At 35.3% G+C, this 13,740-nt stretch overlaps 1 protein-coding gene across 5 annotated transcripts in view; it reads right to left on the reverse strand.

Moving 5' to 3' along the window:
* ZNF280D (zinc finger protein 280D) overlaps positions 1–13,740 on the reverse strand; it is a 127,646-nt gene that overhangs the window by 43,281 nt on the left and 70,625 nt on the right. For all 5 annotated transcript variants that reach the window (XM_043918919.1, XM_043918920.1, XM_043918921.1 and 2 more), the window contains 3 exons: positions 7,301–7,435; positions 5,173–5,480; positions 4,497–4,637 (listed from right to left, as the gene is read on the reverse strand). In XM_043918919.1, coding sequence (XP_043774854.1) covers positions 4,497–4,637; positions 5,173–5,480; positions 7,301–7,435 — 584 coding nt within the window. The remainder of the gene's footprint in view (positions 1–4,496; positions 4,638–5,172; positions 5,481–7,300; positions 7,436–13,740) is intronic.

Raw genomic sequence — 13,740 nt, forward strand, 5'->3', positions numbered from 1 at the left:
GTTTATATATAATTATCAAAACTCATTAAGCTGTTCTCTAAAAATAGATGAATTTTATTGTATAGAAGTTAGACCTCAGTAAGACTAGAAGGGGAAAAAAACTCCCTCTGACCATCTTCTCTTAACAATCTTGATTTGGTACAAGTAAAAACTTTACTTCCAAAGAAATACAAAAGGGATCAGTTTCCTAAATGTCCAACAATATTGACAGTATGCCTACTATTTAAAATACTAGACTAGAAGTTAATGATACAACAAGAAAGGCAGGTTGTCTGCCTTAGAATTCATGTTCCAGGGTTTGCGGGGGAAGGTAGTCAAAAAGCAGCTGGCTCAGAAGAAATGCCTAATAAACCTCTGCTCAACAAGTGAGTACCTATGCATAAATATATAATTACCACAAGATAAACATCAACAGCGATACATATAAAGTTTTATGGTTGCATGAGGGAAAGCTGAAGGTAAATGGAAAAGTCAGCTAACAGTCAGTACTATATTTCAGTTAGGAAGGTCTATATACTGACTTACTCCAGGAAAAGCAAGTAAGAGTTGAAGGTACTGGAAAAGTAGTTAGGAATTAGATAGTAAAAGGTCTCACATTCTCCAGAAAATCTGAACTTCATCCTATTTTTATTAGATAGGTGAAGGATATCAGGCCAAAAAATGACCTGACCAGATGTTAGTAACAAAAGAAAGGAAAAAATGGAAAAGGGGCCAAGTGGTGGATTGTGAACAGGAGACCATTTATGAAGTTATCACAATAATCTATCTGTTCTTCTAATGACTATTATTTCATGCCAATAAATCTATACAAAATATATAATGAGCTAAAGCATAGCTTATAAAAATTAATTCAGTAATCTTATTCATTGTATAGGAACAAACTGTTATACCAGCTTTCTTTTTCCTTGGAAAATTTTTAAATCATCCTTCAAATCATAAATGAAATGTCATTTATACAATATCTTCTTATTTCTTGTTTAAATAACTCATCCTTACCTTCTCTGGGCTCACACAGTCATTTATTTATCACATTAAGCTAGGTAAATCTATCTCTCCTACTAAATTGTGAAAATCAAAAGCAAGAACTTTATCTACAATACCTAATAATGACAATTTAGAAATAATACCTATAATTACTTGAATATCTCCTAAGTGCAAATCATTTTATTAAACATTTTAAGTACATTTCCCCAATAATGACAATAACTTTCTCTGCAAGAAAAGAAAAATGGGAATCAGTTAAGTAACTTGCCCAAAGTGACACATGTAATAAATGGTGAGTTCTGTTTTCAAATCCAGATTTGTCAGATTCTTCACCACCAGTTTACCATACTTCTTAGTAAATAGTAAATAAACTCTGCCAGAAAAAAATATTAAGTACTTGTCTGTGACCTTAATTCTATTACATGTAGAGAAAAAGCCTTCTTTCTTATACATAATGTTGAAGAATAGCAATATCACACAGCAATTCATTTTTTTCAGGTGACTTCTACTGCCACCTAAATAATGCTACTTCAAAAAAAATCATTGAAAATTAATGTTTAATGATGCTCTTACAGTCTTATTTTAAAGATGTTCCAACTGTGTAAGATTTTTTTTAATATACTCTTTTGAGATTTTATTAGAGCCTTTTTTATAATTACAGTAATGACTCTCACTTGCTGTCTATAATGTGCTAGGTGACATGGTAAATATAAAGTGCTACTTCTCAAGGAGATAATAGTTGTATTATACAACTAAACATAATAAAGGGAGATAGGTTAATTGGGAATGTTTTGGAATAGAATGCATTTGGAGGTTTTATAAGACAAATGAGAAACCTATGATAAATGGGAGAGGGAGGAATAGAATGACCCTTGGCCTAAGAAAACATAAAATATTTTCTGACTTGATCCCCTACAGACTAAGTGCAGAATTAAAGCTGTACTGGGGCGGCAATGTATTGGTCAAAGAACAAAAGACTTTCCACACAGAAGTATTCTCAACAAAGGATGCCGGGGCCTGGTTTAGAGGAAATGGATTGTAGGTGCAGTCCACTGCAGCAGGTGGGAGGCAGAGAGGCAGAAAGCAGAAGGTGGTATTTCAGGAAGCCGTGATGCAGAGTGGCAGATCAAGAGAACAACACAAGCTTAAGAAACTTGGGACAGTGCATTTTTTTCCAGCTGGTATTCCACATCACACAAATGATGCCCTGAGAGAGTGTCTGGACAGTAGTTATGTCAATTCTGGAAAGATGAGAATGCTTGGTTTATTTACGTTCTTTCTAGATGCTAGTGAGTCAAGTTTAAAAAGAAAAAAACCTATAAAAATAATTAGAAATATAGAGTTACATCTTAGGAAAACTAAGGACTGAAACTGGAAGATTTAAAGTTGAAAGGTAAAAGTGACAGTGATTATGTTACCCAAGAAAGGAAATGTAAAGAGGCGAGAAGAGATGAAGGAAGAAAAGGCAATGAAACAGGAGTAGGCAAAAAGGAAGAGTAGTGTTAATAATTAAACAAAAGCTGAAGGGAATAGCTTCAAAAGTGAGTGACAACAATGACTCTAAAGAATTCATAGAGTGATAAGAGTGAAAAAAATGAATACAGAGATAAGTACTTGACAGATAATCTTTAAAGGGGCAGTGTTAGGTGAAGATGACACTCAAAAGGTAAAGAAATGAATCATGAAAATGCTAGTAACAAATACTTTTTACAAACGTTCATGGTAATAAGAAATAAGGAAGGTAAGCAATACGGACGAATATCCCTCATCTTAAAAAAAATACTTGAAATCATTTGTAAGGAAAAGGAACCTGACAGATAGAGACGAAGTTGTAAATTAACTGAAAGAAGCTGTGGAAGAACTTGAGGAGATAAGGGGCAGGGTTAACTGTGAAGGGGAACATGTGTGATTTCTGAGATCAATGCCTGGATGGAGGTAACAGGAAAAATACTTGAGACTGAAAAGATTAATTAAAAGGATGGACTCCAACTGAGTAATTATAGTAGGCCAGGGTGACAACTAAGAGAATTTAAAATAAAATGTTAATAAGATACTACAGATAAGAATAAAAAAATATACTTCCTATTTTTAAAAATAAAAAGACAGGTCCCAATTCAAGTTAAAGATCATGAATCCGAGTTGATCTGAATTAAGCACTATTTGGTAGTTTAGAATTGAGCATAAAGTTCAGTAGAAGATGATGTTCAAGTCTTTGGCCTTTAAGCCAGGTGAGCAAGACTAAATGTGTAAAAGATTCTAGAACAAAAACAAAGCAACAGTCAAAACAGATGACCCTGAGGGTAAGGATGACTATAAAGTTAGATGAGTGCTATTGGACCAGAAAAAGGACTTCAAAGCCCAGAAGGGCATAGGGAAATGGGAATTCAAAAGAAATGAACCACATATAAGATTAAAATAATATTGTGGTAAGAAAGGGAGCACGAGAACTTTAAAGTTGATATAAAGCATTGGCACTGAAGAAGTCAGGGACCATGAAGTCAGGCTAGTTATCAAGGGGGTTAAAAAACTGTGAGAGAGGTGCTAAAGCCACCAAGAAACATGGAAGAGTCCTTTTAAAAGGAGCAGTTGATTATGACCTGAAAGTAACACAAACGTCAGGTTGTGATCTGTATAAAAATCACTTTTGTTGGTTATACTCTAATTCTAACTTTTTGGGGAAAAAAAAGCAAAACTTCGCTGTGATTAATCAATCTAGCTGGCTTATATTGGAACAATTTTTGACTACTTTTTTATTTTTATTTATTTTTTTTTGACTACTTTTTTAAAAATAAAAATCCATCCTGAAGGATACCTCAACTAATGTGAAACCAATGAAGATAACATAGGCTGTGAAAGTTTTCTCTGCATGGACTAAATACTTAAGTTATCTAAACTGAATGAATTAATGAAAAATAATTCCAACAGCGGCAACAATGAAATAGTCTCTCATTTCACTGAATGAATGCAAGGATGGATGGCCTGATGGATGGATGGACAGACAGACAGAAAGGATTATAGAGAAAAACAGAGAAAGAAAGAGAAACAAGATCCAATAAAATATCTAAGATCACTGAAAATCCTGGAATCACAAAGTGACGGCTTTGAAGAAGATAACACTCGTGAGATTACATGCATGCTTCATGAGGAAGTGAAAAGTGAAAGTGGTAGTCACTCAATTGTGTCCAACTCTTCATTCTTTACCATGTGACATTACTTTTCTGTCTTTGGAAGTAACCGCATTTTAACGTTCTATAGGATAAAAAATTCCCACAGGAAAACTATTTTCCCTAACAAATCTACCTTAATTTCATTAGTCTAACTGTTCTTACAATTCAAGTTTCCAGGAACTTTATGAATTACTATGCTGAAAAACAGTACCAGGAATCATCTTAGAAGTTCTCTAATTGTTTCTCAAAGAGCAAAACTGACTTATACTTGGGTAACTGTTTTCAAGAACAAACTTGCTAAACTGTAATTTTAATTGGCAATTATAGATGTTTAACTCATCTTACCTCATCATATGATTCACATAGGATTTGCTACAGCTAGTGTTGTATCTGCAAAAACTACAGTGGACATATGTAGGAAAGTGGTTTGCAAAATCTTTTATTTCAGAATAACACTCAATGCACTTGTGAACTCCCCGACGATACCTTATAGAGATACAAAGAAAATGATAAAAATATATTTTAAAACAAAAATAATAAAGGAGAGCCTTATTAACGGTCTGTTAATTAAAGCTAAGGTGTTTAACAACTTCAAACAGGGATTTATAATTTGAAAAATCTGCTACAGAATAACAGCTAGAATAAGTATAAACAACATAATATCAGCTAATGTTTCTTACTAAAATAAAAGGGATTAAATTAACCATTCAAAGATCACAAGATATAAGCACAACATAAAACCCCAGTGTTTTATGTTGAATGAACATTAAAAATATTTTATTTTTATATAGTAAAAAGTACTATAATTTTTTATAATGAATATAAAAAGATAGTAATTCAAGTACTGTTCAATAGTTATAAAAACATTTTTTATTATTTGTTGGCATTAAGTGACAGCATATAAATGTACAAGAGAGTTGTGTAATAGGGTAAATTTATATTAAATAAAATTTTTATCATGTGCGTGCTCAGTTACTGATTAAGATTAAATTAGTATTGGGGATCAAGAATAAAAGTTTACCTTAAATTCCTCAATGCTGTATTGACTTTACTTTTTTTATTGCTACTAGCCAATGTGCTTTGTTTCTTTTGCAGATTAGATATTTTTGATTTGTATTTAGGTTTATTTCCATTAGGCTTACTTGCATTAGGCTTACTTGCAATGGATTTAGTTATATTAGGTTTACTTGTGTTGGATTTTGTGGGACTTTTAGCAGGTATATTTTTAGTCCTTGGAGGTGAGAGCTGAAGGGTAGAAGTGCTTGCACTAATGGAAGGTGTGGTTGAAGATCCTGATTGAAGAGGTCCAACTGAAGCTCGAATAGTAACCTACAAAAATGAAGATAATATCTGCTTTAGAAAATTAATCATTACCTTACTGTTAAAATATCACTGCATAACAAAAAGTTAAACATCAAGTATTTGGAAAGGGCAAGTATAAACTATAACTGGATAAGTCTTTCATTTATTTTAAATGTTCATACCAATTAAATGAAATTAAACTTGATATTTACTCACTTGTAATCTTACATTTTTGTACTGATATCAGTTATATGTTAAGTTATTAATGGATAATTAGCAGTTAAAGCAAATTATATGAATATTAAAAGAGTGCATTCCCTAGCTATTTCTATGCTCTGATTTAACTTTAGAAATTCACAAACACAAAGGTCAAAACTTAAATCTCAAAACCTAGAAAGGACTGCATCACCCTTCAACAACTATAAAACAAGCAAATCTACACTAAACATGATTTCTTCTTTTCAGGGACTCATTGGGCAGGACGTATGTTTACAAAGATTATGAGAGGGGTTATATAAATTCATCACACTGCATGGAAAGTTTAATAATACTGAGAATTTCCTTAAAGGGAGCTAATACAAGACTTATCATTAGGTATTCAGAAATTATATTTGCTGGTGGACAATGGAAAACACAATTGCCTACCAACACTAACCATTTGACTATACACACCCCACGTATTTGAGAAACAGCCTATGAGGAAATAACATGAAAAACATGTGCTTTGGCATCATACAAAGGCATTGGACTAGGAATGAAAGACCTGAGGTTAATGCGAACTATTTCTTCCTAGCCATGTGACCCTGATTAAGTTACTTACCCTCTCTAAGCTTCTTTATCTATAAGGGACAATATCTGCCTTGTCTACTTCACTGGATTACTGCATGGATTAAATAATAGAATATATGAAAAAGTATACCAAAAGCCTAATTCTAAGGTGCTATAAACATTTAGTATCATTATTATCATTATTATTATTAAGGGAAAATATGAGAGAGGGCTGCACTGCTTACATTAGTGTTTTGCATGTCTAGTCCCAAGCATGGAATGAATGGACTGCAGGGAAGGATGCTGGATAGCTTCTCTTGCTCTAGGTCTTCAGAGCATGGCTTTATATTGTTATAGTTAATTCAAATAACAGACATACCCACATTCAAAGGTAAGTACCCAAAGCCAAATATAAATGTTTTGGGGATTATTTCACTTTGGATTATCCATGCCTCTGTTTCCCTCCACTGGAGCAAATATTCAAGAGCTGACTGTATACAAAGAAGTCAGAGAAAACAGAGGTATATAAGGCAAAAAGGGAAAAGTAAATTACAATCATCAGTATGCAGTCAGACATGTGTTGGCTCACTTAAAACATAATGCTATCCAGCAGCAGAACTTGCTTCTCTAAGAGTAGACTCAGTAATACCTTCAATAAACACCTGAGAACCTACAGCATTCAACAGGCACTATACCAGATGCTGAGGATACAAAGATAAATAAAACATGATTCCTAACCTCAAGCATCTTACAGTTCAACAGATAAAAATGACAAATACATTGCCAACAGGAATAGCTCAAAAATAGCCTATTTAACACTGATACAACCCACTGCCTCCAGAATAGTTAATCTAGTTACACTTTTTACAAAGGAATACCATTCTAGACTTTCACACACTACTGACCAAAAAGCAATGGTTAGGCATTTTTTCCCTAAATATAGAACGGTGAAATTTAAAATTAAAGTCTTAATTAAATCACAAATCATTTTTAAAGTATTATATCCAACAAATAAAACCAGGTAGAAGTTAATGTCTATTAGCATACAAAATGTTAAAATACAACATATTTGAACTCACTTTTGTTCCAGGAGGCAATCCTTCTAGTTGTTTAGGTTTTATAAATGTCCGATGATGCTGAGTCTTGTGATCCATTTTCTCTTTGCATGTTAAAAATTGCAGTCTGCATTTTGTACAACGATGTATTCCCTTTTTCTATTTAGGAACCAGAAAGAGGGGAGAAAAATAGTTTCTACAACCACAAATCCTACATCCTGAAGCCGCTTTAATTTTAATGATACTAAATAATTTTCAAACTAGTATTTTACATCTCCTATCACACATAATAGCAAAATATTACTTTTTAAAAAATTATTAGCATTTAGTTTTCAAAAACATTTGTTTCTATACAGAAATTGAACATGAAAGGTGCCATCGATAGATTCTAATGAAAGTTTTCTTAATAGTGCTATGAAAGCACTCTGGTTATAATTTTAAAGTACTTAGACACACGATACTGTGAAAATGAGCTACATGCATTTTTATCCCAAGAAAGAATAAATTATTCTTAATTTTTGCTATTTCCAGTTGGTTGGCAAGATGGAAAAATAAGTTCAAATATCTAACAAAAATATTTCAAAGAAACCTGTTACAACAATGGTTGTATAAAGCAGCGCTGTCTAATAAAACTTTCTTCAATGATGAAATGTAATTGAGCTGCACTGTTCAAAACAGTAGCAACTAGACATATGTGGTTATTGAGCACCTGAAAAGTGCGAAGTGCAACTGAGCAACCAAATTTTAAATAACTTAAGTTTAAATAGCTACATATGGCTAGAGGCTACAGCATTGAATAGTATGGATATAGAGGTATAAATCAAAATAACTATTCCCAATCTACATACTGTCTGAGACCCCTTGACTGAATTCCTCCTCAAATTTAATCCTATTATTTTTCCACAGATGGGAAACAGGACCCAAGAAAAATCTAAATCCTTCCCTATAGCTATTCAGTGACAAGGCCTGACACCTGATCCAATGTTCTTTCTACTACACAATATCAATTACAATCTTTACCTTTATGCTCTCATTAATTTTAAAAGTATATATGTGTGTGTATACATATATATAAACTGAAGCAACATATAAACTCAGAAGAATGGTTTCTCTTAATTTATGATCTGCCAGATACATCACTACTTCCACTTACACAATCAATCATCCACAAAATTCAAACAGATAATACATTGAGAAGACCTAGCACATTACTGGCACACATCAGATATTTCATAAAGTTCTTTACAAAGTTCAAAGCAATATATAAATATGTTTGCATTACTATTTTAGGTATAAATTAAGACTATTTTAGAAATGTGATATATTCGATTATATTAGAGATATGGGCAATTTTAATTCACTCATATATGCTGAAAGAGGAGGAAGAAAAAGAGAAAACTTGGGCAAGAAACAGATATCAAGTTACAATGACAGAAAAAAGTTCTCCAGAATTCAGTACCCAGAAATCTTTTCTCTATCTATAATCACTCCTTAGGTTATCTCATTTCATGGCTTTAAATATCTTGCATCCAACTGCCTACTTGACATCACTGTGTGTGGGTGTGTGCTAAGTTGCTTCAGTTGTGTCCGACTCTTTGTGACCCCATGGACTGTAACCTGCCAGGCTTCTCTGTCCATGGGGATTCTCCAGGCAAGAATACTGGAGTGGGTTGCCATGCCATGTTGAGAGGATCTTCTCAACAAAGGGATCGAACCCAGGTCTCACATGTCTCCTGCACTGGCAGGCAGGTTCTTTACCACTAGTGGCACCTGGAAAGACCACCTGACATCAATACTTGTATGCATTTTAAACCAACATGGACAAAACAGAATTCCAGATTTCCTTCCTCCCTTCCTGCCCCCCAAAATACATCTACTCCTCAATCTTCATCACATGACAATAGATGAAAAGTCCATTCTTGCAGCTGCTTAGGACAAAAAACGTGGTCACTCTCTCTCACATTCCATATCCAACCCATTATTAAAACCTGTCAGCTCTACCTTCAAAAACTGTCATAGTATTTCCACTTATTACCTCCAACCACTACTACCATACTTATCCAAAACACTCACCTTGACTAATAATAACCTCCTTTGTTCTCTCTTTCATGTTCTTTCTTCCCTATGGTCTATTCTCCTCCCAGTGGTCAATGATCTTAAAACATGGCAGATCTTTCACCTGCTTAAAATGTTGACAGTTTTCCAAAGTACTCATTCTGATTTACAAGGTTCTATATGAATTGGCCTGCATTCTATTGATACAACCTTATTTCCTACTACTTTCCCTCTTATTACTTTACTCTGCCCTAGACACAACTGAGTGTGAAGATTCAATAAGATAATACATGTAAAGGACCTGTTACTGGTAGAAGGCAAGTGACTGCATAGATGTTAACTGCATACTTTAACTGTTTTTATTAAAGATCTAATGAACAAATTTAACACATACAAAATCACTTTCATTATTTCTTAAAAGTCATAAAACCTGGATTGTTAGCTCTAAAATCACCTGACATAATAATACATTGTCTTAAACAAAAGTTACAACCAAAGTCTTCTAAAACAATAAAATGAGCCACAGAGTCAACAATTCTTATTATCTCATACTGGACTAATTGCTCAGCTATAATTTTCCAATCTTTTGTAAATAATCACACAAATAATAAATATCTTGAAGGATGCCTGATGATCCTTCTTATTAATAGATTTCTACCCTCCTAACTTCTGGCTGTCTAATTCCTAGGCTCTCCAAATAAACAAAAAAGAAAACTGTACACCCATGGCAAGTGAACATAAAACTTAGGGTAGAAAAACTGATTACAAATCACACAGTTCACATGGCCAGCCCATATACCTCTTTCATAATTACTATTCTTCCCACATCTATATCTCACTCTGAACCTTAATAAAGCATAAAGGGAAAATGATGTTAAAAGCCCCATAATGAAATAAGACTGTTTTATATCTTATTCTCCCTTTCAAAATTAAAGGCCAAAGATGAAATATAGACTACCAAGAATAGCATTTCTCAAATTCTATTCTTCAAAAACTGTTAATAGATACTGTGCTAATAAAGGGTTCAATGGCCAAATAAGTCTGGGGAATACATACTATATCCTTGTTTAGAGATGTAAAATGTCCATTAGCACATTAAAATTTCTGAGGAGTCCTATTTTTAAAAAGAACGATTTAACTTTGTAAATCTGTGCTTCACCAAATTCATTTACCAGTAGCAATTGGGAGGGGGACATCTATTAACACCTGATGGAACACTGCTGGGGAAACACAAAATAGAGATATCTTGCCAGAACTTCGCAAAGAGAGGTAGCATCCCAGTCACAGCAAAGCTCAGTTCAGTTCAGTCACTCAGTCATGTCCAACTCTTTGAGTCCCTATGGACTGCAGCACACCAGGCCTCCCTGTCCATCACCAACTCCCGGAGTATACTCAAACTCATGTCCATTGAGTCAGTGATGCCATCCAATCATCTCATCCTCTGCTGTCCCCTTCTCCTCTTGCCTTCCCAGCATCAGGGTCTTTTCCTATGAGCCAGCTCTTCGCATAAGGTGGCCAAAGTATTGGAGTTTCAGCTTCAACATCAGTTCTTCCAATGAATATTCAGGACTGATTTCCTTTAGGATTAACTGGTTGGATCTCCTTAATGCCCAAGGGACTCTCAAGAGTCTTCTCCAACACCATAGTTCAAAAGCATCAATTCTTCAGCGCTCAGCTTTCTTTATAGTCCAACTCTCACATCCATACTTGACTACTGGAAAAACCATAGCCTTGACTAGACAGACCTTTGTTGGCAAAGTAATGTCTCTGCTTTTTAACATGCTGTCTAGGTTGGCCATAACTTTTCTTCCAAGGAGCAAGCGTCTCTTAATTTCATGGCTGCAGTCACCATCTGCAGTGATTTTGGAGCCCAAAAAGATAAAGTCTGCCACTATTTTCACTGTTTCCCCATCTATTTGCCCTGAAGTATGGGACTGGATGCCAGGATCTTCGTTTTCTGAATGTTGAGCTTTAAGCCAACTTTTTCACTCTCCTCTTTCACTTTCATCAAGAGGCTCTTTAGTTCTTAGCTTTCTGCCATAAGGGTGGTGTCATCTGCATATCTGAGGTTGTTGATAATTTTTCCTGGCAATCCTGAGTCCAGCTTATGCTTCACTCAGCCCAGTATTTCTCATGATGTACTCTGCATATAAGTTAAATAAGCAGGGTGACAATATACAGCCTTGACGTACCCCTTTTCCTATTTGGAACCAGTCTGTTGTTCCATGTCCAGTTTTCACTGTTGCTTCCTGACCTGCATACAGATTTCTCAAGAGGCAGATAAGGTGGTCTGGTATTCTAATCTCTTCCAGAATTCTCCACAGTTTGTGGTGATCCACATAGTCAAGGCTTTGGCATGGTCAATAAAGCAGAAATAGATGTTTTTCTAGAACTCTCTTGCTTCTTAGATGATCCAACAGATGTTGGCAATTTGATCTCTGGTTCCTCTACCTTTTCTAAAACCAGCTTGAACATCTGGAAGTTCATGGTTCACGAATTGTTGAAGCCTGGCTTGGAGAATTTTGAGCATTACTTTACTATTGTGTGATGAGTGCAACTGTGTGGCAGTTTGAGCATTCTCTGGCATTGCCTTTCTTTGGGACTGGAATGAAAACTGACCTTTTCCAGTCCTGTGGCCATTGCTGCCTTTTTCAAATTTGCTGGCATACTGAGTGCAGCACTTTCACAGCATCAATTTTTAGGATTTAAAATAGCTCAACTGGAATTCCATCACGTCCACTAGCTTTGCCCATAGTGATGCTTCCTAAGGCCCACTTGACTTTACATTCCAGGATGTCTGGCTCTAGGTGAGTGATCACACCATCATGATTATCTGGGTCATTATGATCTTTCTTGTATAGTTCTTCTGTGTATTCTTGCTACCTCTTCTTAATATCTTCTGCTTCTGTTAAGTCCATATCATTCCTGTCCTTTATTGAGCCCATCTTTGCATGAAATTTTCCCTTGGTATCTCTAATTTTCTTGAAGAGATCTCTAGTCTTTCCTATTCTATTGTTTTCCTCTATTTCTTTGCACTGATCACTGAGGAAGGCTTTCTTATCTCTCCTTGCTATTCTTTGGAACTCTACATGCCAATGGGTATATCTTTCTTTTTCACCTTTGCTTTTCACTTCTCTTCTTTACACAGTTATTTGTAAGGCCTCCTCAGACAGCCATTTCTTTTTCCTGCGGATGGCCTTGATTCCTGTCTCCTGTACAATGTCATGAACCTCCGTCCACAGGTCATCAGGCACTCTATCAGGTCTAGTCCCTTAAATCTATTTCTCACTTCCTCTGTATAATGTAAGGGATTTGATTTGATTCAGGTATGAATACCTGAATAGTCCAGTGGTTTTCCCTACTTTCTTCAATTTAAGTCTGAATTTGGCAATAAGGAGTTCATGATCTGAGCCACAGTCAGCTCCTGGTCTTGTTTTTGCGGACGTATAGAGCTTCTCCACCTTTGGCTGCAAAGAATATAATCAATCTGATTTCAGTGTTGACCATCTGGTGATGTCCATGTGTAGAGTCTTCTCTTGTGTTGTTGGAAGAGGATGTTTGCTATGATCAGTGTGTTCTCTTGGCAAAACTCTATTAGCCTTTGCCCTGCTTCATTTCGTACTTCAAGGCCAAATTTTTGTTATTCCAGGTGTTTCCTGACTTCCTACTTTTGCATTCTAGTCCCCTATAGTGAAAAGGACATCTTTTTTGGGTATTAGTTCTACAAGGTCTTGTAGGTCTTCATAGAACCGTTCAACTTCAGCTTCTTTAGCATTACTGGTTGGGGCATAGACTTGAATTACCATGATACTGAATGGTTTGCCTTGGAAAGGAACAGAGATCATTCTGTCATTTTTGAGATTGCATCCAAGTACTGCATTCTGGACTCTTTTGTTGACTATGATGGCTACTCCATTCCTTCTAAGGGATTCTTGCCCACAATAGTAGATATAATGGTCATCTGAGTTAAATTCAACCATTCCAGTCCATTTTAGTTGGCTGATTCCTAAAATGTCAGCGTTCACTCTTATAATCTCCTGTTTGACCACTTCCAATTTGCCTTGATTCATGGACTTAGCATTTCAGGTTCCTATGCAATATTGCTCTTTACAGCATCGGACCTTGCTTCCATCACCAGTCATATCCACAACTGGGTGCTGTTTTTGCTCTGGCTCCATCTCTTCATTCTTCCTGGAGTTATTTCTCCACTGATCTCCAGTAGCATATTGGGCAGTTCATTTTTCAGTGTCCTATCTTTTTGACTCTTCATACTGTTCATTGGGTTCTAAAGGCAAGAATACTTCATGGCAAGTGGTCTGCCATTCCCTTCTCCAGTGGACCACATTTTATCAGAACACATGTGACACTCTGTGTCAGTCACAGCACAGGTGATCTCAAATTTATTAGGA

This window comes from Cervus elaphus, chromosome 12 (genome assembly GCF_910594005.1).
Source record: "Cervus elaphus chromosome 12, mCerEla1.1, whole genome shotgun sequence".
NCBI lineage: Eukaryota > Metazoa > Chordata > Mammalia > Artiodactyla > Cervidae > Cervus > Cervus elaphus.